This window comes from Phocoena sinus, chromosome 2 (genome assembly GCF_008692025.1).
Source record: "Phocoena sinus isolate mPhoSin1 chromosome 2, mPhoSin1.pri, whole genome shotgun sequence".
Classification (NCBI taxonomy): Eukaryota; Metazoa; Chordata; class Mammalia; order Artiodactyla; family Phocoenidae; genus Phocoena; species Phocoena sinus.
This window is the reverse complement of record NC_045764.1, coordinates 62,522,735-62,549,442: the sequence shown is the minus strand read 5'-3', so window position 1 is coordinate 62,549,442 and position 26,708 is coordinate 62,522,735. Positions and strand designations below refer to the sequence as shown.

The 26,708-nt window shown below is 37.9% G+C and overlaps 1 protein-coding gene and 1 pseudogene across 2 annotated transcripts in view; one reads left to right on the top strand and one right to left on the bottom strand.

Annotated features, from left to right (window-relative positions):
- The window catches only part of REC114 (REC114 meiotic recombination protein), a 99,207-nt gene that overhangs the window by 25,794 nt on the left and 46,705 nt on the right, over nt 1-26,708 (top strand). For both annotated transcript variants that reach the window (XM_032621883.1, XM_032621884.1), the window contains exon 2: nt 3,712-3,801. In XM_032621883.1, coding sequence (XP_032477774.1) covers nt 3,712-3,801 — 90 coding nt within the window. The remainder of the gene's footprint in view (nt 1-3,711; nt 3,802-26,708) is intronic.
- Nucleotides 10,454-11,951, bottom strand: LOC116748697 (annotated as a pseudogene).

Sequence of the window (26,708 nt, the reverse complement as noted above, 5' to 3'; positions counted from 1 at the left end):
GTCGTCTCATCCTGTTGTCAGATTGCCTTTCATTGGGATGTTTAGGCCATTTACATTTAAAAAAAATAAAATTAAAAAATTTATTTAAATAAAATAAATTTTTAAATAAAATAAATTTATTTTTAAAAATCTCTTTAGAGGGCGAAAAAAAGAGTGGGAAGTATGTAAAGAATAAATAAGGAAAGAGAAAAGGATTCTTAGTAATTTTTCATGTATTCTCACTGAAAAATAATGAAGAGAAAATGGGTAGCTGAGAAGCAAAATTAATCCTGATTAAGGTCATTTACATTTAATGTGACCATTGAAAGGGTTAGGTGTATGTCTGTAATCTTCCTATTTGTCTTGTGTTTGTCCCACCTGTTCTTCCCTTTATATTCTTATTCTTGCTTCCTTTGGATTCATTGAGTGTTGTTTTTAATCCCTTACATCAATCTTCTTTTAAAGAAGATACATAGACAGATAAACAAGTAAATATAAAGAAACAAAATTGGAAAAGGGAACAGGAACTATCTGGTTTGGGTAATGGGGCAGGGAGCTGGTGGCAGTTTTCATTAGGATGGTCAGGAAAGGTGACATTTAAGCATATGACATTTAAGCAAAGACCTGAAAAAGATCAAGGAGTGAGTCATGTAGATCTAGGAGAAGACAATTCCAGATAGAGAAGCCCTGAGTTTTACAATCATGAATGTGCCTTGTAGGTTCAAAGAGCAGCAGAGGCCAGTGCGGCTGGAGCAGAATGGCCAAAAGGGGCGATGAGAGCAGAGAGGCAATGGATTGTGGAACACCTTGCATGAGTCTCTGAATGAGATGGAAAGCTGCTCTAGGGCTTTGAACTGGAAATGACATGACGTGACTTAGGTTTTAAAAGGATCACTCTGGTTACTGTATTGAGAATAAAATTTGTTGGAAAAGGGGAGCAAGAACAGAAGCTAGAAAGCCATTTAGGAGGTTATTATAATAATCCCACTAGAGATGATGCCAACTCAGACCAGACCTGGGAGAAGTGGTTAGATCCTGCATATTTTGAAGGATTTGCTGATGGGTATGTGTATGCAAAAGGTAGAGGATTCAAGAATGATTCCACAGTTTGGCCTAATGAAATGGAAAGATAGAATTATATTCTGAGATGGGAAAACTGTGGGAGTCAAAAGCCTACAACAGCCTGGTCCATGGTAGGTGCTTTGTGTTGTGAAAGACAATCTTGGGCATGCAGTCTTGCAATCCCCTCTCTCAGCTGTAAGAATGGACCTTGGGCCTGGAACACTTACTTAGCAAGAAATAGAGTCCTCACAGCCTGTGCTCCTGTGTTCTGCTTAAGCATCATATGGCACCTGGCCAGCCCCACTGTTGTATCTGTCCCCTGGGGGGAGAAGGAGGAGTCATTGTGCTGTAGCCATGAGGGCTGAGTGCAGGCCGGCTGCCCTGCATGGCTGCCTAGGTTCCCCCCCGCTGGCCATGGGGGAACCAACCCCCAGTACTGATACTGATCTTGCTCTGTTTCTTCTGTGTGAGTCAAGTGCTGTTCCCTCCACTGCTTGACTGTGTTGTTTTCCATGGTGACTCCAGTACCAAGATGTAGTGAGCAGAAGTGTTTGGACTTCCTACACCTGGTGACAGGCCACAGATGCCACTTGCGTGACACTTTGTAAATGTTCAATGAATGAATGAATGGGAAGGTTTGGACTTCAAGTTAGGGGCTGTTAATTTTGAGATGACTATTAGACCTTTAAGTAGAGATGTTGAGTGGTCAATTAGATGTAAAAGTTTGGGGACTTCCCTGGTGGTCCATTGGCTAAGACTCTGCACTTCCAACTGCTCGAGGAGCTAAGATCCCACATGCCGTGCGCACAGTGCGGCCAAAAAAAAAATGAGATGTAAAAGTTTGGAGGGCAGGGGAGAAAAAACAATAAAATTATTTGGAAAGAATTGGCATCTCTATAATGAGTGTTTCTACCCAACAAGAGACATATAAGAATGTTCATAACAGCATTATTTGCAGTAGATTTAAACTGGAAAACAAGATTCATCAACAAAAGAATGAAAAAATAAATTGTGGTATAATCATAGAATGGTATTCTACAGTAATGATAACGAATGAACTGAGGTATATGCAACAACATTGATGAAGCCAGACATAAAAGAATTCTGTATGATTCCATTCATATAAATAAAACTAAACTATGGTGTTAGAAGTCAGGATGGATATTAGAGGGAGGAGGGAGCAGATAGTGATTGGGAGATAGCACTAGGGTACCTTCTGGAAGGCTTCTGTTTTTTTATCTGAGTGGTGATTGTGTGTTTACTTTGTCATCACTCATTGAACTGTTCATTTGTTGGACACTTTTGGAGATATATGTTATATTTCTAAAAAAATATCGTTAAACTGTTATGTTAGAGTATTGCCTCCCAAAGAATTTGCTTAACAGACTCCAGTTTCTATAGTTATGCTTCATTCTTAGCTATTCTTGAGGTTTTAAGTGGTCATGAAACATACACGATAATCTATCTAAACTATAATGGGAAGAGTGTTGTACAAATAACTGAATTCCTAATATTGGGAAAGAGGATGAATAACAACTACTGAAAGAAATAATGCAGGGTTTATCATACCCACCTTGACATCTAAAATGTTATTCGATTTTTAAGTTTGGAATTTAAAGTGAATTAGAGAAAACTCAGTAGGAAATCTTGAGTTTAAATATAGCAGTGAAGCTTCAAACCCCGCATATGGAACTATAAGATAGAACATTATTTCTCAATAGAATTGCAGTAACCTTATAACAGTATACTTGAGTTAGGTATGTGTTAATTATTTTGAGCTTTGAGAATTAAGGTAAATCTACAATTTCATCCTATTTGTACAAGGATGTTTACCTTTACAGTGTTTATCAATGATATTAAAGACACCTATACAGTGTAGTCACTTAAGACCCAAATCCCATTCTTAAGTATCTATGAGTCATGACCTCCATGACATTTTGCTTTAATTGCCTCAACTCCCCACCACAACCGTAGACCAAATCTAACAAGGTAAAATATAATGAGGGTAAGTGCAAGGTCTTATGTTTAGGTTCAGATGCAGAAAGTAAAAGTATCATTTACCAACATAGGTGATGAAATTTCAGGGAACTTTATTGATGTAAGATCACTCTTCAATGGGACTACCCCCTCAAAAGATAAATGTAATTGTAGGCTTCATTACTGCAAGTAATGGAGATAATTAGATCATACCAAGAATATTATGGTCAGTTTGGGGCACCCTATTTTTAAGAGTGACATTACAAATTAAAGCTCATCCAAAGGAAACACCAAGTTTTGAGGGGTTGTGAAAAATGGATTATGTGGCAAAGAAACTGACTCTGTAGTCTGACAACAACCTGTAAAGCATTATCCCCATTTTACAGAAAGGAAACTGAGGCTCACAGATAATTCATGATTTATTAAAATGTAATTCAAAAGTGGTTGGCTCAGGCCCCATGTCTCTTGATTCTTCATTTACTATTGTTTCAAAATATTGGTTTTAGTTATATTTTATAAAAGCCTGGCTGTTAACCCTTATATGAGGAAAACTTGAAACTATAGGGGAATGATTACAGATTAAATGAGGGAAAGGGAACATTCAGAGTGGGAAGATCAGTGTGAGAAAATAGTTTGGTTATAAGTTTATTAGTATTACAGAAATGTCTTATACACATTTCTCTCTTTTTCAAGGTTTTTGACTCCAGTGAAGAATCTGGGCATCTTGTTCTCACCATAGTTATATCGGGTCATTTCTTCATTTCCCAAGGACAGACACTGTTGGTAGGTTTTATGTATATAGTTTAATATGTAGATATATTTATCTTTGTAGCTTTACATTAACTTTGTATCATCAAGGTTCTTCAGTCTCATTGAAATTCATCAGGTTCAACAAATTAAGCATTTATTGAATGTTCTATAACAGTGGGAAATATAAAAACATAATGAATATTTCCTGCCCTAAAGGGGTTTAGGGTTTTGTTGGGAGTCAAAGTGGATTAAAGGATTGAGATTAATCGGTGTTATAAAGGATTCTTCATTGGGGAGATTGGGTTGAAGACAGGTTAGATTTATAGAGAGATGGGTGTGGGTTTTCCGGATAGAATAAAGAGCATGTGCAGAGGGATAGATTTGAGAAAATAGCTAAAAGAAAATTTGAAGCATGCTATTATCAATTGATAGAGTCCTCTATAAAACTCTAATTTTATTTTATTTTTTATTATAGTTGATTTACAAGGTTGTGTTAGTTTCTGGTATACAGCAGAGTGATTCAGTTGCACATATATATACATATTCTTTTTCATATTCTTTTCCATTATAGGTTATTATAAGATATTGAATATAATTCCCTGTGCTGTACAGTAAATCCTTATTGTTTATTTTATATACAGTAGTTTGTATCTGCTAATCCCAAACTCCTTATTTATCCCCTCATATTTCCTCTTTGGTAACCATGAGTTTGTTTTCTATATCTGTGAGTCTGTTTCTGTTTTGTAAATAAGTTCATTTGTATCATATTTTAGATTCCACGTATAAGTGATCATATGATATTTGTCTGATTTACTTCACTTAGTATAATAATCTCTACGTTCATCCATGTTGCTGCAAATGGCAAAATTTCATTCTTTTTTATGGCTGAGTAGTATTCCGTTGTGTGTGTGTGTGTGTGTGTGTGTGTGTGTGTGTGTGTGTGTGTGTGTATACATCTTCTTTATCCATTCAGCTGTCGATGGACATTTAGGTTGTTTCCATGTCTTGGCTGTTGTGAGTAGTGCTGCTATGAACATAGGGGTACATGCATCTTTTTCAATTAGAGTTTTGTCCAGGGGTATGCCCAGGAGTGGGATTGCTGGATCATATGGTAGTTCTATTTTTAGTTTTCTGAGGAACCTCCATACTGTTTTCCATAGTGGCTGTACCAACTTACATTCCCACCAGCAGTGTAGGAGGGTTCCCTTTTGTCCACAGCCTCTCCAGCATTTTTCATTTGTAGACTTTTTATTTTTTTTATTTTTATTTTTTTTGGTTTTGTCCCTTTTCACTTTTTTTTTTTTAACATCTTTATTGGAGTATAATTGCTTTACAATGGTGTGTTAGTTTCTGCTTTATAACAAAGTGAATCAGCTATACATATACATATGCTCCCATGTGTCTTCCCTCTTGCGTCTCCCTCCCTCCCACTCTCCCCATCCCACCCCTCCAGGCTGTCCCAAAGCCCCGAGCTAATATCCCTGTGCCTTGCGGCTGCTTCCCCCTAGCTATCTACCTTACTACGTTTGTTAGTGTGTATATGTCCATGACTCTCTCTCGCCCTGTCAAAACTCACCCTTCCCCCTCCCCATATCCACAATGAGATATCATCTCACACCAGTCAGAATGGCCGTCATCAAAAAATCTAGAAACAATAAATGCTGGAGAGGGTGTGGAGAAAAGGGGACACTCTTGCACTGCTGGTGGGAATGTGAATTGGTTCAGCCACTATGGAGAACAGTATGGAGGTTCCTTAAAAAACTACAAATAGAATTACCATATGACCCAGCAATCCCACTACTGGGCATATACCCTGAGAAAACCAAAATTCAAAAAGAGTCATGTACCAAAATGTTCATTGCAGCTCTATTTACAATAGCCCGGAGATGGAAAGAACCTGGGCGCCCATCATCGGACGAATGGATAAAGAAGATGTGGCACATATACACAATGGAATATTACTCAGCCTTAAAAAGAAATGAAATTGAGCTATTTGTAATGAGATGGATAGACCTAGAGTCTGTCATACAGAGTGAAGTAAGTCAGAAAGAAAAAGACAAATACCGTATGCTAACACATATATATGGAATTTAAGGGAAAAAAATGTCATGAAGAACCTAGGGATAAGACAGGAATAGAGGCGCAGACCTACTGGAGAACGGACTTGAGGATATGTAGACTTTTTAATGATGGCCATTCTGACCGGTGTGAGGTACCTCACTGTAGTTTTGATTTGCATTTCTCTAATAATTAGTGATGTTGAGCATCTTTTCATGTGTCTACTGGCCATCTGTATGTCTTCTTTGGAGAAATGTCTATCAAGGTGTTCTGCCCATTTTTCGACTGGGTTTGTTTTTTTTGTTGTTGAGTTATATTAGCTGTTTGTATATTTTGGAGATTAAGCCCTTGTCAGTCACGTCATTTGCAAATATTTTCTCCCATTCCATAGATTGTCTTTTTGGGATTTTTTTTTATCGTTTCCTTTGCTGTGCAAAAGCTTATAAGTTTGATTAGGTCCCATTTGTTTATTTTTGTTTTTATTTCTATTGCCTTGGGAGACTGACCTAAGAAAATATTGCTACAATTTATGTCAGAGAATGTTTTGCCTATGCTCTCTTCTAGGAGTTTTATGGTATCATGTCTTATGTTTAAGTCGCTAAGCGGCCTTTGTTTTAAAGTCTGTTTTGTCTGATATGTGAGTATTGCTAACCTTGCTTTCTTGTCATTTCCATTTGCATGAAATATCTTTCTCCATCTCCTCACTTTCAATCTATGTGTTTCCTTCGCCCTAAACTGGGTCTCTTGTAGGCAGCATATTGTAGGCTCTTGTTTTATTATCCAACCTGCCACTCTATGTCTTTTGATTGGAACACTTAGTCCATTGACATTTAAGATAATTATTGATAGATATGCACTTATTAACATTTTAAACCTTGTTTTCCAAAAGCTCTAATTTTATAAAAATGCATACATTCTTTATTCTGAATATACATAAACACACACATTGTAGGAAACTTTTAGAATGAAGAAATATATAAAGGAGAAATGAGAATCTCCTTGCTTGAAAGTTCATTTTTTTAATTGAAGTATAGTTGGTTTACAGTATTGTGTTAATTTCAGGTGTATGGCAAAGTGATTCAGTTATATATATATAAATAAATATATATATAATAAATATATATATAATAAATATATATATACACACACACATATTTTCAGATTATTTTCCATTATAGGTTATTACAAGATATTGAGTATAATTCCCTGTGCTATACAGTAAATCCTTATTGCTTATCTGTTTTAAATATGGTAGTGTGTTTATGTTAATCTCATACTCCTAATTTATCCTCCCCTCCCTCTTCGGTAACCATAAGTTTGTTTCCTATGTCCGTTAGTCTGTTTCTGTTTTGTGAATAAATTCATTTGTATTATTTTTTAGATTCCACATATAAGTGATATCATATAATATTTGTTTTTCTCTGTCTTATTTCACTTAGTATGATATTCTCTAGGTCTATTCATGTTGCTGCAAGTGGCAAAATTCATTCTTTTTATGGCCGAGTAATATTCCATTGTACATACCACCTCTTCTTTATCCATTCATCTGTTGATGGACATTTAGATTGCTTCCATGTCTTGGTTATTGTGAATAGTGCTGCTATGAACATTGGGGTGCATGTATCTTTTCAAATTAGAATTTTTGTCTTTTCTGGATATATGCCCAGGAGTGGAATTGCTGGATAATAATGGTAACTCTATTTTTAGTTTTTTAAGGAAGCTCCACACTGTTTTCCGTGGTGGCTGCACCAGTTTATATTCTCACCAACAGTGTAGGAGGGTTCCCTTTTCTCCACATCTTCTATAGCATTTATATCTGTAGATTGAAAATTTGTTTGAATTGGTATTTAGAAACAAAATGAATAAAGAAACAAGACAATTATTAGCTTCCAATCAGAGAAATTGTACAAGAAAGGAAATGTAAGAGAAGGTTATTACATCATTTACATTGACATAATGAATTTGTACAAATATTTACTGAATATCTACATAGGCATAATTTATTCACTTAACAAATACTGTATGCTTGGCATTGTACTAGGTGCTAGGGATATAGCAGTGAACAGTAAAGACAAAAATCCCTGTCATCATGGAGTGTCATCATTCTAGTGGGGAGAAACAGTAATAAACAAATAGGTCAAATATATTTAAAAGACATGAATTTTTGGCGACTCCCTTACACACTCTGTTATAATATGGCAGCATCCCCCAGTTGTGTGTTGTGATGACTCATCTTTCCACTCTAGTGGAAGATAGCCTTATCTTTGAATGTGAGATGACCTGCAAAGTCATCTTTGCATTCCTTGTGACTTTTAAAATTTAGCACTACTTGTACAGTTGTGCTTCATCTGCCACTGTTAGGGCTTGTATCAGCTGCCAAGAGGTAAGATTTGTTGTTCAACTTCGAATGTAGAATCCCAGATGGTGGACTGACGGATGCCTAGCACATAGTTAATTCTCCTTGTCAGTATCATGGGTCTTTGCTGAATGGTGACATTAATGCAGTTTGGCTTCCTCAGACATAGGGGCCCACCCTGTTCCTTATCTCTGCTCCATTCTTTTGCACCAGTGGTAGATGTTGTTACAAACTTGGTATCATACATGGAATGATTTTTTGCACTGGAGTAACAAAACCAAGTTTATTAAATTCCAAGACATCACTATTGAGAAATATTGTAGCTCTACAATTTGGTGCATGTTGCATATACATATATAACTTGAGTAATATTTTTAAAAATCTTCTTTAAATTCTTTTTATTTTTTATTATACCAAATGTTTATATAATTTCAATGTGAAAAAAGCTTACATACATTTGTTAAGGTCTCATTGTAATCTGTGAGATGGATCACAAAGAAAGAGGTGAATCTTCTAAGCCATACTCCCCCAAAAATTTACTCCATGCATTTTGATTCCCACAGTGTACTTTTTGTGTAAATTTGTATCTTCAAGATGATTTCTCAGATGTAATCATAAGCCCGTCTATCAAGGGAGTTTACATCAGCAGATTGGGCAAGCACATCACAAGGAAGTTATTTCCAAATCTAAAGCCCAGGATGGGCCGGGTCAGGCCCTAGGCACCTGCTTTCCGTTACCATCATCACAGACTTCCTGGGTATCTCACAATATTCAATGTGAAAATAAAAAACACGCTAAGTCTTAAAACAAAATATAGGCTCTTAGAAGTATGCTTTGGGCTTCCCTGGTGGCGCAGTGGTTGGGAGTCCGCCTGCTGATGCAGGGGACGCGGGTTCGTGCCCCGGTCCGGGAGGATCCCACGTGCCGCGGAGCGGCTGGGCCCGTGAGCCATGGCCACTGGGCCTGCGCGTCCGGAGCCTGTGCTCCGCAACGGGAGAGGCCGCAGTGGTGAGAGGCCCGCGTACCGCAAAAACCAAAAAAGCAACAACAAAAAAAGAAGTATGCTTTTAGCTTTTTTTAAAAATAAGACATTTTGGGGGTGTGAGGGGGGAATTTGAGACATAGTTAACACTTATTTTGGCAAGATAGCAATGAAAACCTGAAAAGCATAAGCTATGTGTCCAAATGCAAAAGTCATCAAAGAACCATAGTTTATCGGGAAAAATCCACACTGAACAAAAGATACAGTATGTCTAAATATTTTGAAATTGTAATTTGAATCAAGAGTAAATGCTGAAAAATTATGCTCAGTGTTTGCTAGAGATTAAGTGTACCTTTTCCTGCTTCCCCCAAATAAAATCGTAGAGCTTACTATTTAATCACTCCCCAGAGTTTCAGTTTTCTCTCAGTATAAAGCAAGAGCTACATACACATAATAAAATGCTTATGTGTTAATGTAATAATTCCCCTGGCTCATCCAACGTGCAAGTGCACATGACTTCAAAGACTACAATTTGGGGCAAGTATAGAAGAAATGAAAAAAACACAATTCACGTTTCAAAACCTGTTCTTAAAATTTTATTTATAGGACACTCAGGTCATTTTAACTTCTCAGTAAGGTAAAGGTATTGCACTGTCATTTGATTATCAGTCCACCTTGGCATGGGAAGAATGTACATTACCACATGCCAATCTGAGGAACTAGAAATAAGACTTAAAAGTACTACATTTCTTGGGCTTCCCTGGTGGCGCAGTGGTTGAGAGTCCGCCTGCCGATGCAGGGGACGCAGGTTCGTGCCCCGGACCGGGAGGATCCCACATGCCGCGGAGCGGCTGGGCCCGTGAGCCATGGCCGCTGAGCCTGCGCGTCCGGAGCCTGTGCTCTGCAACAGGAGAGGCCACAACAGTGAGAGGCCCGTGTACCACAAAAAATTTAAAAAAAAATAAAAAAAATAAAAAAGTACTACATTTCTTAATGACTGCGTAAGGTATTTATAAGTAAGTTTATGTTCACATTCTGCTGAGACCTCTTTATAGTCTCAGCACCTGACAATATCAAACAGGCTCCAGTAATCCTATCAGGTTAAATAATGATGCAGCATTTTTTAAAGGAGCCAATTATTTCAGCCTACTTAAGTCATTCAGAGCCAAAAATCTGAAGAACGAGCAAAAGGAAATCTTTACTTTTATAACTATATAAATGTGATCCAAATGTGTCCACCACTAATCTTTCAAAAAGAGACATGCTGTAAATAAGCACACTGCATCTGCTCACTGATATGTGTATGGACTCCCTAGATGTCTTGTTGGGTTTAAATACAGACCACTCACAGCAATACATTTTTAGTAGAAAGTGTAGCATGATGTTAAGCCATTTTAGCTTTTGCACGTACATGTTGCACTTCTGGCTGATGATGCAGAAAGATTCTCAGAATTAAACTGTTAAGCTGGGCTGCACCCACCCCTTTAAATGGCATCAATATCAATGTCATCGTCCTTGTTGTCAGACTTTACAGCTTCAACTTTCAGTACACTGGCAGTCTTTGAATACATCACCTCAATATTCTCATCTTCATCTTCACCAGCACAAGATTCTTCCTCTGCTTCCTTCAACCATTTTATAAAAGGTTCCGCTTTGACACGAATCTCTTTGGCAAGTTCTTTTGAGACATATTTCTTAGAGGCCTTTTCTGACCAGCTAATGATGACTTCTTCCTCCAAAAGGTCTGCATAATACATCTCCTTCAAGATATGTGGAATCTTGGAGATGAGCTGAGCTTGGTGCATTGCTACCACACACTCCAAACAATGAAGAAGGTACCATTGAGCTTTTTTGTTGTTGTGACAAAATCGTAAGAAATGGTGCCTGTATTTCTTAATTTGTTCTCTAATCTTCTTATTAAAAAGAACTAAAAAAAAAGAACTTCAGTCAAAATAAGAGGGCCCATGGCTTTTACATTCAGTCTTTCTGCTTCAGCTACAATTTGTCAGATGGGTCAATACTACCGTCTTCTTTCTTTTTCTTAACAAAATCAAACAGGATATTGACACGCTCTTCAACAGTCCTTTCCAAATCATCACTGAGGGTTAAAACTTCTGCGTGGTCACTGATTTCATCCATTCTTCCCCTTTGAGCTTCCTCTGTTGTATCCTCCCCCCCCACCCCGTCATCATCTTCCTCTTCTTCCACAGCATGTGGAGGAGGACAGATTTCATTGGGTGGTGGTGGAGGTGGTGTCTCACTGCTGGACACGGAGCCATTTTCCTTGTCTTTGCCCTTTCTAGTTTTCTTTTCCTTTTCTTTCTTTCCTGAACCATTGTCACTATTCTCAGGTGGCATTTTGAGAATGAACATGCAGAGTTTATGATGTGTGTCAAGCATACCTCGATAGCCCCAGGCTTTACAAGAATTACCTATTGTTTGCTTCTTTGGATTGACATGCACATCCATTTCGGGATTCTCACACTCAGGACAGAGAACAAATTTTTTAATGAATCCATCCAACATGCCTTGCAGCTTATTCGCCTCATGAGATCCACTGGCAATGTAACGGTCATTCTTAACATCAAACTGGGTCTGTGCTCCCACTTCACAACCTAAATATTTGGTGGGATACGTTGGATGCTGATTAAGCGCTTCGGCTATGTCAACCATGTTGACTATAACTGTCTTGATTCCATTTCCTTTGCCCTCAACTTTGGCAATCAGACGAGGCATCTTCTAGCGATAGAACTGGTCTGACACGCTGCGGTTGACGTTGACAGACATTTTGGCTCTAGTGGCTTTATCAATAAGATGAAGAGATCCTTGATTGCAGCTTTTTGGTATCCCCTGTCTGGAGAAGAAGGGATGACATAAACGACTGCAAGAGTTCTCGGTCTCTGACATGAAAAATTTTTCACCACTGAGGCTGTAAGCTTCTTGCTTGTATGCTTTGTTTCCCCAATACGGTACCAATGGCTGTGCAACAGATCATTTTCATCAAATAAAGACATAAACCCAACGTTGCTCTCCCGGGACTGGGATGAAGTGAGACACGCGAACCCAAGTCCGAGGAGCGCAACGGAGGCAGCACAGCGAGCAGCGGCCGGGTCAGGCGCCACCAAGCAGCGGGGACAGGCTGTCCCTGGGACATCTGGGGTCCACACCCTTCACTGCCCGGGGACTGGTGACCTCTGGAATGTTCTCGCTGTCTGGAATATGGGTGTTTTCTTACTCCAGTTTCCCTAGAAAGGAAAACCTGAAAGCAAGCTTGCATGCTGATGCTTTATTAGGAAGACGTATAACCCCAGGGCAGTAAGAGTGAGGGCAGGAGAAAAGAAAGTACAGAAGGAAGCTGTACTAGGTTGAATAGGGTCCCCCAAAACTCATGTCCATCTAGAACCTCCAAATGTGACATCATTTGGAAATGGGATCTTAATTAGGTAAGATGAGGTCACACTGGACCACTTAGGGTGGTCCTTACATCCAATGGCTGGTATTCTTATAAGAAGAGAGATAAGGAGATACACAGACACGCATGGGAGAAGGCATGTGAAGAGGGAGGCAGAAATCAGAGTGATGTGTCTACAAGCCATGGAAAGTCAAGTATTGCCAGCAACCACCAGAAGCTTGAAGAGACAAAGAGGGACTCTTTCCTAGAAACAGCAGGGGGAACCTGGCCTTACGGACACTTTGATTTCAGACTTCTGACCTCCAGAACTGTGAGAGCATAAAGTTCTGTTGCTTTAGGCCACCCTGTTTGTGGTCCATAATTATGGCAGCCCTTTCACACCCATAGGACTGAACTGATGATGGATCAGGGCCAACCACAGTCACCTGGGAGAGGAGTGCTCGAAATCACTGCTGAGCAGGGCACGTCTTGGTCCAGCACTGTATGCTCAGAGCAGTGGTCCTCAGTCCTGGGTGCACCAGAGTCACCTGGAGAGTCTGCAGAAAATGCATGAGTTCTGGTCTCACCCCCAGGGATTCAAATTCAATATGTCTGGGGCAGGTCCTGGTCCTCAGACAGGTCCCTCCATGCTTTTGCAAGATGGCTACTACAGCTCCCAGTGGTGAGAGGTGTCCTGTACAGTTCTTGGGGTCTCAGAACACTCTGGGCCATGTCCAGATGCAGGAAGCAAGAAGTCCCTTCTCGGCACAGTTTTTTACGAGCAAGGGATCCATTCCCAGAAGCCCCCACAGAGCCTCTGCTTTCTGTCCAGAACTGCATCACGGGGCCCCTTCTTGCCCACCACTGGCGGTGGACTTGAACAAAGCTCTCTTTACTCTTTGGGCCAGAGAGGGACCCACACCACCCCTTAGAGCAGATGCCCCCACTTGGCTCTGCCAGCAAGGAGGGAGCAGAAGGGATGGGTACTGGATAGGCCACTGGCGGGTTGGCCCCTGACCTCTGAGCTGCAATGTGGGAGAGCGTGCGACTGTCTAAACTCTTTTTAAAAAGATACCTTTATTGAGGTATAATTTATACAAAATAAAATTCACTAATTTTATGTGTTAGGTTTGATGGGCTTTGATAAATGTGTATAGTTGTATAACCACCACACAGTCATGGTATGGAACATCTCATTTAACCCAAAAAGTTTCCTTGTGCTCTTTTGCAGTCCATCTTCTCTGTTCACCCTTGGCACCTAGCAAAACCACTGATCTGCTTTTTGCCGCCATAGTTTTGCCTTTTCTAGAATTTCACATAAATAAAATCATACAATATGTAGCCCTTTTGTGTCTAGCTTCTTCCACTTAGCATAATACTTTTGAGATTCATCCATATTGTTCATTTCTTTTCATTACTGAATAATATTCTGTTGTGTGGATAAACCTCATTTGCTTATACATTCAATTTTTTGATAGACATTGGGTTGTTTCCATTTTTTGGCTGTTATGAATGATGCTGGTATAAACATTTGTATACAGGCTTTTGTATGAACATATAGTTTCATTTTTCTCTGGTAAATTCCCAAGAGAGGAACTGTTACTGGGTCATATAGTACATCTATGTTTAACTTTATAAGAAACTGCAAAACTGTTTTCCAAAGTTGTATTCCTACAAGCAGTGTGTGAAGGTCCAGTTGTTCCATGTACTCACCAACACTTGGCATTGTCAGTCTTTTTAAGTTTAACTATTCTTGTGCATATGTAGTGGTATCTCATGGTGGTTTTAATTTGAATTTTCTTAATGGCTAATGATATTGACCATCTTTTTGTGTGTTTGCCATTTGTGTATCTTATTGAAGTGTCTGTTTATATCTTATAACCCTGTTTAATTGAGTTGTCTGTCTTTTTATATTTGAATTATGAGTTCTTTTTCTTTTTTTTGCATTAAAAAATTTCATTTTATATTGGAGCATAGTTGATTAACAGTGTTGTGTTAGTTTCAGGTGTACAGCAAAGTGATTCAGTTATACATATACATGTATCTATTCTTTTTCAAATTCTTTTCCCATTTAGTTTATTACAGAATATTGAGCAGCATTCCCTGTGCTATACAGTAGGTCCCTGTTGGTTATCTGTTCTAGATATAGCAGTGTGTACATGTCGATTCCAAATCCCAATCTGTCTCTTCCCCCTCCACCCTTCCCCCCTGGTAACCATAAGTTCATTCCCCAAGTCTGTGAGTCTGTTTCTGCTTCATAAAAAAGTTCACCTGTATCATTTTTTTTAGATTCCACATACAAGCGGTATTACATAATATTTGTCTTTCTCTGACTTACTTCACTTTAGTGTGATAATCTCCAGGTCCATCCATGTTGCTGCAAATGGCATTATTTCATTCTTTTTAATGGCTAATATTCCATTGTATATATGTATCACATCCTCTTCATCCATTCATCTGTCAGTGGACGTTTAGGTTGCTTCCATGTCTTGGCTATTGTAAACAATGCTGCAGTGAACGTTGAGGTGCCTGTATCCTTTCAAACCATGTTTTTCTCCAGATATATGTCCAGGAGTGGGATTGCTGGATCATATGGTAGCTCTATTTTTAGTTTCCCAGGGAACCACCATACTGTTCTCCATAGTGGCTGTACCAGTTTACATTCCCACCAACAGTATAGGAGGGTTCCCTTTTCTCCACACCCTCTCCAGCATTTATTGTTTGTAGATTTTTTGATGATGGCCATTCTGACTGGTGTGAGGTGATGCCTCATTGTTGTTTTGATTTGCATTTCTAAGAGTTCTTATTCTGATTACAGCTCTTTTATCAGAAATGGGTTCTGCAAATATTCCACTCAGTCTGTGGCTTACCTTTTCATTTTTTAGCACTGTCTTTTGAATCAGAGCCAAAGCCTAAAATTTTAATGAATTCCGTTTTTTTCTCTTTGTATGCTATTTAAGAAATTTTCATCTACTCTATGATTGTAATGATATTTTTCTGTGTTTTCTTCTGGAAATTGTATAATTTTAGCTCTTACATTTAGCCCTGTGGTTCCTTATGAATTTTTAGTAGTATTTAATAACGTTAATGTTTATTATTATTTGGTATAGAATCCCTTCTTGTCTTCTACTAAGGCAATGTGGTATTGAAAAAATTACTATGTTATGGACATAATCATGGACCTTAGAGAATCTACTTCTGGAACCATTGAATTAATTTTTCATATATAGTGAGGGTTAAGGGTCTGGGTTAATTTTTTTGCACATACATAACAATTGTTCCAGCATCATTTATTGAAAAGACTAACTTTTTGTCATTGAATTACTTTGGCATCTTTGTTAAAAGTCAGTTTGCTGGGCTTCCCTGGTGGGGCAGTGGTTGAGAGTCTGCCTGCCGATGCAGGGGACATGGGTTCGTGCCCCGGTCCGGGAGGATCCCACATGCCGCGGAGCGGCTGCACCCGTGAGCCATGGCCGCTGGTCCTGCACGTCCGGAGCCTGTGCTCCGCAACGGGAGAGGCCACAGCGGTGAGAGGCCTGCGTACTGCAAAAAAAAAAAAAAAAAAAAAAAATCAGTTTGCTGTGTATGTGTGTGTCTGTTTCTAGACTCACTTTTCTGTTCTGTTGACCTAAATGTCTATTCTTAATCCAGTAACTTACTGTCTTGATTACTTTAGCTTTGCTGTAATTTTTGAAATTGGTAGTGTAATTCCTCCGTATTCTTTTTCTAAGTTGTTCTGTCATTTGCATTTTAGAGTCAGCTTTCCTGCAAAAAAAAAAAAAAAGAAAAAAAAACCTGCTGGGGTTTTGATTGGGATTCCTTTGAATCTATAAATCATCTTGGGGAGAATTGACATCTTATTAGAGTCTTCTGACACATGAACATGTTATAACTCTCCACTTATTTATATCTTTTATTTATTCCATGTATTTATAAACTTTCAGCAGTATTTTGTAGTTTTCACAATAGGTCTTATACGTATTTAGCTAAACTTATCCACAAATACTTTATAGTTAAGTTATTGTAAATAGAATTTTAGAAATCTCAATACCTAATAATTTATTGCTAAGGTATAGAAATACAATTGACTTCTTTTTCATGTTGACCTCGTGTCCTGTGATCTTGCTGAACTCATTTATTAGTTCTACAGCTTTTTTTAGATGTTTTGTAGTTTTTTTCTACACAGGTGATCTTTTGTCTGTGAATAGACAGTTTCACATTCCTTCTTTCATTCAGTCTGTATACTCTGTCCAGCTCCCTGCTCTTTTTTCCCCAGATTGCACCAGCTAATACATCCTTTAGTGAGAGTCGACATCCTTGCCTTGTTCCTGATCTTGGGGGAAAAGCATTCAGTCTTTTTACCAATAAGTATAGTGTTAGCTGTAGGGTTTTTGTCAATACCCTTTATGAGATTGAGGAAGTTACCTTCTATTCTAGTTTGCTGAGAGTTTTCAGTCATGAATAGGAGTTGAATTTTGTTGAATGCTGTTCCTGCATCTACTGAGATGGTTTTCCCTTTTTTTAGTACTGTTCATGTAATAAACTTTAAAAATATTTAGTTCTTATGAATCAATGTTTATTATACAAATATTTGGATTTTTAAATTATGTGTATGTGTGATAAAAATACATATTTAAAAAACATTTTGCCCCCTGAATCAAAGAACAGTTCTGTCAGTTTATGCAATGTATTCACAGTATTTTCGGGGTTCCACAAGAACCAACACATAGAAGAGGAAACATATTTAGATTATAGCACATTTCAATTGCAATTTTCTGTTGGTATTACATTTACACACCCTCTCCCTTCATACTAATCTGGGTTGTGATATATTTTTAGAATTTTTCCCATAAAAGGGAGGGACAGGATAGCCATGGAAAGTTTTAGCTACTTCTGTTTTAGTATGAGAATCTAATTATTGGCATGGATTAAAGTGTGCTGTATTTGTACTATCAAATTTTGTAGAAGCTGCACAGCCAAAAAAAAACAAAAGTACAGCGTCATTTCTTCCGGAGAAACTGATTGCTAGGGCCCAGTAACAGCTCCCTCTGTGATGTTTTTGTTGAAATCCAAACAAGCTTTGGGCTCTCTGCTTGGACCCGGGCAGCTATTTAAACTTGATTTCCCTTAAACTTCATAATTCTCTGCCACCTCCTGTGAGGTCCATGGGAGCTCAATGCTTCAGATTAAACTGTAGCTTGGTGTACAGTAGTACCATAGGTTTCCATTTTGCTTGTTAAATTAGCACCTGCATGGAGGTGAGGACATTAGTGTCGAAAGGCTCCATGCAAAACCACCACTAGGTCATTCTGTTGTTATTTCTTTCAAAGGGTTGGTATAGCCAAAGGGCCTGGAGACCTTGACTCCATCTTCAGTCTACCTTGGCCCAAGTTCAGCTGGCTTCCCCTTTCCAGTCTTGGCATTTTGAACAGATTCTCTCTTACCTATGGTAGGCTTTTAAAATTTGTTTTTAATTGTGGTGAAACACACATAACATAAAACTTAACATCTTCACCATTTTTAAGTGCACATTTCAGTGGTATTCAGTACATTTACATTGTTGTGCAGCCATCACCACTGTCCGTCTCCAGAATTCATTTCATCTTGAAAAAGTGAAACTCTATACTCGTTAAACAACAACTCCTTATTCCCCCTCTCCCAGCTCAGCCCCTGGCAACAATCAGTCTACTTTCTGTATCTATGACTGTGACTACTCTATTTACCTTGTGTAAGTAGAATCATACAGTGTTTGTCTTTTTGTGTCTGGCTTATTTCACTGACCACAGTGTCTTCAAGATTCATCCGGGTACAGCCTGTGTCAGAGTTTCCTTCTTTTTTAAGTCTGAATAATATTCCATTGCATGTATATACCATGTTTTATTTGTTCTGTCAGTGGACGCTAGGGTTGTTTCTACCTTTTGCCTATTGTGAATAATGCTGCTATGAACATGGGTATATAAACATCCCTTTGAGACCCTGCTTTCAGTTCTTTTGGGTATATACCCAGAAGGGTTTTTGGAATATATGGTAATTCTATTTTTAATTTTTTGAGGAACTACTATGCTTTTTTTCCACAGTGGCTGTCCCATTTTACACTCCCATCAACAGTGCACAAAGATTCCAATATCTCCACATCCTCACTAATGGTTGTTATTTTCTTGTTTTTTTAAATTGAAGTGTAATTGACATATAACATTATTAGTTTCAGGTATACAATGGTTCAATATTTGTGTACATTGCAAAATGATCACCACAATAAACTAGTTAACATCCATCACCTTACATAGTTACAAATTTTTTTTCTTGTGATGAGAACTTTTAAGATCTGTTCTCTTAGCATCTTTCAAATATGCAATATAGTGCAGATCTTCCTTAATATGGGATTATGTCTCGATAAACCCATCATAAATTGAAAATACTAAGTCAAAATTCATTTAATACACCAAACCTACTGAATATTATAGCTTAGCCTAGCCTACCTGAAATGTGCTCAGAACATTTACATTAGCCTACAGCTGGGCAAAATCATCTAACACAAAGTGTATTTTATAAAATGTTGACTATCTCATGTAATTTATTGAATAGTGCACTGAAAATGAAAAACAGAATAGTTTTAAGTGTATTGGTTGTTAATCCTCATGATCCACTTGGTAGCTGAGGGAGCTGCAGCTCACTGCCACTGCCAGGCATGACCAGAGAGTACTTTACAGCATATTGATAGCCCAGGGGAAAAGATCAAAATTCAAAGTATACTTTTACTGAATTTTATCGCTTTTGTACCATCAGAAAGTTGAAAAATTGTTAAGTTGAACCATCATAAGTTGGCAACTGTATGTATTATTAACTATGGTCACCGTGGTGTACATTACATCCCCATGACTTATTTATTTTATAACTGGAAATTTGTGTCTTTTGACCCTTTTCACCATTTCGCCCAGCCCCCACCCCTACCCTGTCAACTGCTAATCTGGTCTCTATATCTATAAGCTTGTTCTTTTGTTTTTGTTTTTAGATTTCACATGTAAGTAAGATCATACAGTATTTGTCTTTCTCTGTCTAACATTTCACGTAGCACGATGCCCTCAAGGTCTGTCCACGTTTGCAAATGACAAGACTTTTTTTTTATGGGCTGAATAATAGTCTATTGCGTATGTATACCACATCTTCTTTATCTGTTCATCCATTGATGGACACCTAGGTTGTTTCCATACCTTGGCTATTGTAAATAATGCTGCGGTGAACATGGGGTGCAAATGTCTTTTCAAGATAGTGTTTTAATTTTTCAAATAAGTACCCTGTAGAATTGCTGGAGCATATGGTAGTTCTATTTTGAATTTTTTGAGGAACCTCCATGGTGTTTTCCATAGTGGCTGCATCAATTTACATTTCCACCAACAGTGCGCAAAGGTTCCCTTTTCTTCACATAGTCGCCAACACATGTTATTTCTTATCTTTTTGATAATAGACATTCTAACATGTGTGAGTTGATGTCTCATTGTGGTTTTGATTTGCATTTCTCTAATGATTAGTGATGTTGAGCATCTTTCCATGTACTGTTGGCCATCTGTATGTCCTCTTGGGAAAAATTTCTATTCAGATATCTGCTCATTTCTTAATTGGATTGTTTGGGGTTTTTTGCTATTGAATTGCAGGAGTTCTTTATATATTTGGATATTAACCATTATCAGATATATGATTTGCAAATATTTTCTCCCATTCGGTAGGTTGCCTTTTCATTTTGTTGATGGTTTCCTTTGCTGTGAAGAAGCTTTTTAGTTTGTTGATATAGCCCCACTTGTTTATTTTTACTTTGTTGCTTTTGCTTTTGGTGTCAGATTCAAAAAATCATCACCAAGATCTGTGTCAAGGAGCTTACTATCTCTGTTTTCTTCTTGGAGTTTTATGGTATCAGGTCTTATATTCAAGTCTTTAATCCATTGTAAGTTAATTTTTGTGGTGTAAGATAGTGGTCCAGTTTCATTCTTTTGCATGTGTCTGTCCAGTTTTCCTAACACCATTTATTGAAGAGACTGTCCTTTCTGCATTGTATATTCTTGGCTCTTTTGTGGTAAATTAAATGACCATGTATGCCTGGGTTTATTTCTGAGCTTTCTGTTCTGTTCCATTGATCTGTGTATCTTTTTTTATGCCAATACCATACTGTTTAATTACTATAGCTTTGTAATATAGTTTGAAATCAGGGTGCATGGTATCTCTAGCTTTGACCTTCTTTCTCAAGCTTGCTTTGGCTATTCAAGGTATTTTGTGGTTCCATTTAAATTTGGGGATTGTTTGTTCTGCTTCAGTGAAAAATGCCATTGGAATTTTGATAGGGATTGCATTGAATCTGTAGATTGCTTTGGGTACTGTGGACATCTTAACACTGTTAATTCTTCTAGTCCATGAGCATGGACTATCTTTCCATTTATTTGTGATTTTTTTAAATTCATTAATGTCTTACAGTTTTCAATGTACATGTCTTTCACCTCTTTGGTTACATTTATTCCTGGGTGTTTTATTCTTTTTGATGCAATTGTAAATGGGATTGTTTTGTAATTTCTCTTTCTGGTAGTTCGTTATTAGTATATAGAAATGCAACAGATTTTTGTATGCTGATTTTTGTATCCTCCAACTGTATTGAATTCATTTATTAGTCCTAACAGTTTTTTGGTGGAGTCTTGAGGGTTTTCTGTATAATATCATGTCATCTGGAAACAGAGATAATTTTACTTCTTCCTTTCCAATATGGATGCCTTTTTCTTTTTGTTGCCTAGTTGATCTGGCTAGGACTTCCAGTACAGTAAGTCCCCTACATGCAGACCTTCAAGTTGTGAACTTTCAAAGATGCAAACGTGTGTTCCATCAGTGTCAGGTGTGAGTGAAATTGCAGCTTGCCCTCTGTCTCCTATTGCTGATGATCCTTCAGCTCTACCATTTCCCACCTCCTCTCCCTCCTCCAGTCAGTAACTCTTCTTGCCTGTCCACTCAATGCCACTGTACTTTTCAAGGTACTGCACTATAAGATTAAAAATGTTTTATTTTTTCTTTGTTTTTTATGTATTATTTGTGTAAAAAGCATTATAAACCTATTACAGTACAGTACTATATAGCTGATTGTGTATAGGCTAACTTTGTTGGACTTAACAAACAAATTGGACTTATGAATGCACTCTTGGAACAGAACTCATTCGTACGTAGGGGACTGTACTATTCAACTGTACTATGTTGCATAAAAGTGGCTATAGAGTGGGCGCCCTTGTGTTGTTCCTAATCTTAGAGGAAAAGTTTTCAGCTTTTCACCATTGAGTATGATGTTAGCTGTGGGCTTGTCATATATGCCCTTTATTATGTTGAAGTATATTCCCTCTATACCCACTTCGTTGAGAGTGTTTTTTGTTGTTGTTGTTTTTTGCGGTACGCGGGCCTCTCACTGTTATGGCCTCTCCTGTTGCGGAGCACAGGCTCCGGACGTGCAGGCTCAGCGGCCATGGCTCACGGGCCCAGCCGCTCCACGGCACGTGGGATCTTCCCTGACCGGGGCATGAACCCGTGTCCCCTGCATCGGCAGGCGGACTCTCAACCACTGTGCCACCAGGGAAGCCCTGCTGAGAGTTTTTATCATAAATGGATATTGAATTTGTCAAATGCTTTCTCTGCATCTATTGAGATGATCTTATGATTTTTATCCTTCATTTTGTTAATGTGATGTATCACATTGATTTGCAGATGTTGAACCATCCTTGCATTCCTGGAATAAGTCTCACTTGATCATGACGTATGATCCTTTTAATGTATTATTGAATTCAGCTTGCTAATATTTTGTTGAGGATTTTTGCATCTCTGTTCATCAGGGATATTGGCCTGTGATTTTCTTTTCTTGTGGCATCCTTGTCTGGTTTTGGTATCAAGGTAATGCTGGCATCATAAAATGAGTTTGGAAACATTCCCTCTTCTATTTTTGGAGCCTCTTCTTCTATTTTTTGGAAGAGTTTGAGAAGGATTGGTATTAATTCTTTGAATGTTTGCTAGAATTCGCCAGTGAAGCCATCTGAGCCTGCACTTCGTTTTTTGGGAGGTTTTTAATTACTGATTTGATCTCCTCACTAGTAGCTGATTTGTTCAGATTTTCAATTTTTTCACGACTCAGTTTTGGTAGGTTGTCTAGGAATTTGTCTCTTCTAGGTTGTCCAATTTGTTGGCATATAATTGTTCATTATATTATTCAAGTGTAGTTCTTATAGTCCTTTATATTTCTGTGGTGTCAGTTGTAAGTCTCTTCCTTCACTCATATTCTTCGAGTACTCTTGTTTTCTTGTTTGAGTGTTGAGTCTAGCTAAAGGTTTGTCGATTTTGTTTATCTTTTCAAAGAACCAGCTCTTGGTTTCATTGATTTATTTCTATTGTCTTCTTAGTCTCTGTTTTCTCATTGGTTTTTTTTTTTATAGTAGCCATCATAATGGGTGTGAGGTCATATCTCATTGCATTTCCATAATGGTTAGTGATGTTGAACATCTTTTCATGTGCTAGTTGGCAATTGTTTATCTTCTTGGGAGAAATACCTATTCAGGTCTTCGTGTATTTTCTGATTGGGTTTTTGGGTTTTTGTTGTTGTTGAACGAACTATAGGATTGAGTGTGTGTGTGTGTTCTCTTAAAACTGTAACACATCTCCAAACATACAACACAAACACACACACACACACATTCCAGCTAGTGAATGCGTTTTGTTTCGTTTTTGCTAGGTTTTACATGATTTTCATCTTCTTTTAGCTTGTGCTGAGTGTAGGATGAGCATTGTGAGCCTTTTTTAGTCTGGGGACATGGAGGCGTAGCTTTTCTGGGCCACAGGGTTCTGTACCTTGCTGTGCCCTCATGCAGTCACCCTTAAGTATAAGATTGCTCTCGCCACCTGCTTCTTTGCTGCCTGCCCAGTCCTGCTTGGTTTCTCCCCTCCAGGTGCTGGAGCTCCTGATCATAGTGAACTTTTCCTTCAGTGAGCTGCCATCCATTTCCTTTCACTCAAACCCCTTTTTAAAAATGTGGAATTCATAACTCCTTTTGGAATATTTCTCTAAATTTAAAAACATATTCTGTTTACAATTATAAATCTGTAAAGATCTACCTTTTATCAGTATCTCCCTTCTTGACTCACAAGTAGTTGCAGAATCCAGAGTCTTAAGCCAAGATTCTTAAAGATTAGTCAAATGGGGGAAATTATTTCCTAAGACTTTAGCCTCTATTTCCAGGTACTCCTTTTTATCTCAGTTGGTTCTGATCCAGCACAAGTGTCTTCACCTAAATAAAATTATGTCTGAAACACAGAAGTTAAATGGCCTTGAGACAATTTTAATTCTGTTTTCTTGAGAAATATGGGTCATCCTGGAAATGAGGTTTATAGTTTTTGGTTTGTTTTACTTTTCACACTCAGCCCAAATAGTCTTCCAAAAGAAATAGTATGTTTACCAGTGAAAATGTTATATTCCTATTTAAATGAGCTCTGTAATCTTCCAACACTAATTTTAACCCAGTTAGTTTAAAAATATTTGTCCAAATCATAGTCTCAATTTCAGAATTTTCTGAGAAGAAAGATTTAGCACAAACTTTTAAAATCGAGTTATTCTATTCACACAGTTAAATTCTTTAGATTAGAACCAGTCTTTGGTCACTTTTGCAGGAAGGATCAAGGAAGACAAAGCTCTTCATAACTTTATTATTACCCCCTTCCCACATTTAAAACCATTGGCATCAATTAGTATCACTTTTTTGTGTTTTGTTATCCTCCTACAGAGAGAGTTGGGTTAGCAAGAGTTAAAGCGTTTTACTGCTCTATTTTTATACTTTCCCACATCTAAATAAACTTCAGCTCTTACGGATTCCTGGCCTGAAAAGTTGCTGCCTACCCATCTGAGAGGCATGTGAAGGGGTCCTCTATTGTATCTCCTCTATCTCCCCTGGTTTTTCAGCCCTTTGGGAACCTGTGATCATCCTCCCCACCTTAGTGAGATGTCAGTGAGTTATGCCTTAGACTATCTTGTCTTTCCCCTTTTGAATTATCCCTTGGGCTCAACTTTTCAGAGGTAAAGAGAACAGTTTGTGAACTCCACTCTACGACTACTCCAAGGGAAAAACTCACATAACTGCTCTGTCTCTCTCATCTCCATCCATAACTTCCTCAGGCAGCGTTCCCTCACTTGTCTTCTCAACACTCCTTCCAGACTCTTTAACGAGGCTGGTGGTGTGTCTGTGCCAGTCTCACTTCTGATGCCAGCTGATGTATTTCAGGTGGATGGAAGGAGAAAGCACATTCATACACAGTGGAGTTAGATTAATTTCCTTGCTTAATTGGCAAAGGCAGTAGAATCTTATTAGAAGTGAGGTGACCACTCCTGGCAGCAATAGATACAGTGAATCTCAGCAGAGCTTTCCCTGACTGTGTTGTCTGATGACACCGTTTTTGCCAGGCTCTGGAAAAACTCACTTTTTCCTAAGCCATAGCCCATTTATACTTGGGATTTATGTTACCTCTCCAGAAAAATTTATCCGTTAGCTTCTGACTAAGGGAATGTTTACAAGCATTGGATTCACATCTAAATCTTTTTCTAAAGTTGAAAGCTGTCAGTCCTCAGGTGTTTCTGTAAGTTTTTCAGCATTCTGGAAATCCACAGTGTCCTTCACATTTTTTATTGAGTTACTGGGCTTTTGTTGTTGGTATTATTGGCATTATCTCTCTAGAGTAAGAATATTACATCTTTAAACGTATGTTGAAATATTTTTTCTTGATTTGTTGTTGGCTTTTTTGAAAATGAGTTTTATTGGAGTATAACTTACACACATTAAATGTACTCAATTGAGTTTACTTGTGAGTTTTGATAAATGTATACAAATGTATAAACTACCATCACAATCATGATATGAAACATTTCTCTTAGCGCCAAAAGTTTCTTCATGCCCCCTCACCCCCATCCCCAGGCAACTGCTTTGTCTTTTTACTCTGCTTTCTATCACTGCAGATTAGTTTTGCCTTTGCTAACAATTGATATAAATGGAATTATGTAGTACATACTCTTTTGTGTCTGGCTTCTTTTACACAGCATAATGGTTCTGAGACTTGTCCGTGTTGTTGTGTGTATCATGTTCTCTTTTATTGCTGAGTAGAATGTCATTTTATGGGTGGTATCACATTTGTTTATCCATTCACCTGTCGATGGATATTTGGGTTATTTCTAGTTTGGGGCAATTATGAATAAAGCTGCAATGAACATTTATATACAAGTCTTTGTGTGGACATATGTTTTAATTTCCCTTGGGAAAAACCTGGGAATGGAATTGCTGGGTTGCATGATAAGTGAATATTTGACTTCATAAGAAACTGCTGTACTCTTTTTCAAAGTGGTTGTATGATTTTGCTTTCCCACCAGCTCTGATAGTCCATGTTGTTTTGCATTCTCGTATTGTCAGTTTTTTATAACTTTAGATATTCTGGTGTCTGGGTAATGGTATGTCATTGTAGTTTAATTCTCATTTCCTAGATAACTAATGAAGCACATCTTTCATATGCTTATTGGCCAGGTTGAGAAACAACATTTTACTGAGGTATAGTTGACATTGTAACATTATATCAGTTTCAGGTATACAACATAATGATTTGATATTTGTATATATTGTGAAATAATCACCACAATAAGTCTAGTTAACATCACTCACTATACATAGTTATAAAATATTTTTTCTTGTGATGAGAACTTTTAAGATCTACTCTCTTAGCGATTTTCACATATGCAATACAGTATTATTAACTACAGTCATCATGCTGTGTATTACATCGCCATGACTTACTTATTTTATAACCGGAAATTTGTACCTAAGAAACAGAACATTTTGAGTACACCAGAAACCTCTCTCATATTCCCTTCCAGTCACTACTATAGACCACCACTCTCCCAAAGGCTAACCACCATTATGACTTCTAACAGTTCAGATTAGTTTTACCTGTTTCTGGACTTTGTGTAAAATGAATAATACAGGACTCTCCTCTGTCTGGCTTTTTTCACTCATTATTATATGTATGAGACTTGTCCTTGTTGTGTGCAGTTATAGGTTGTCTATTCTCATTTTGGAATATATCACAATTTGCTTATCTATTGTATTGTTGAT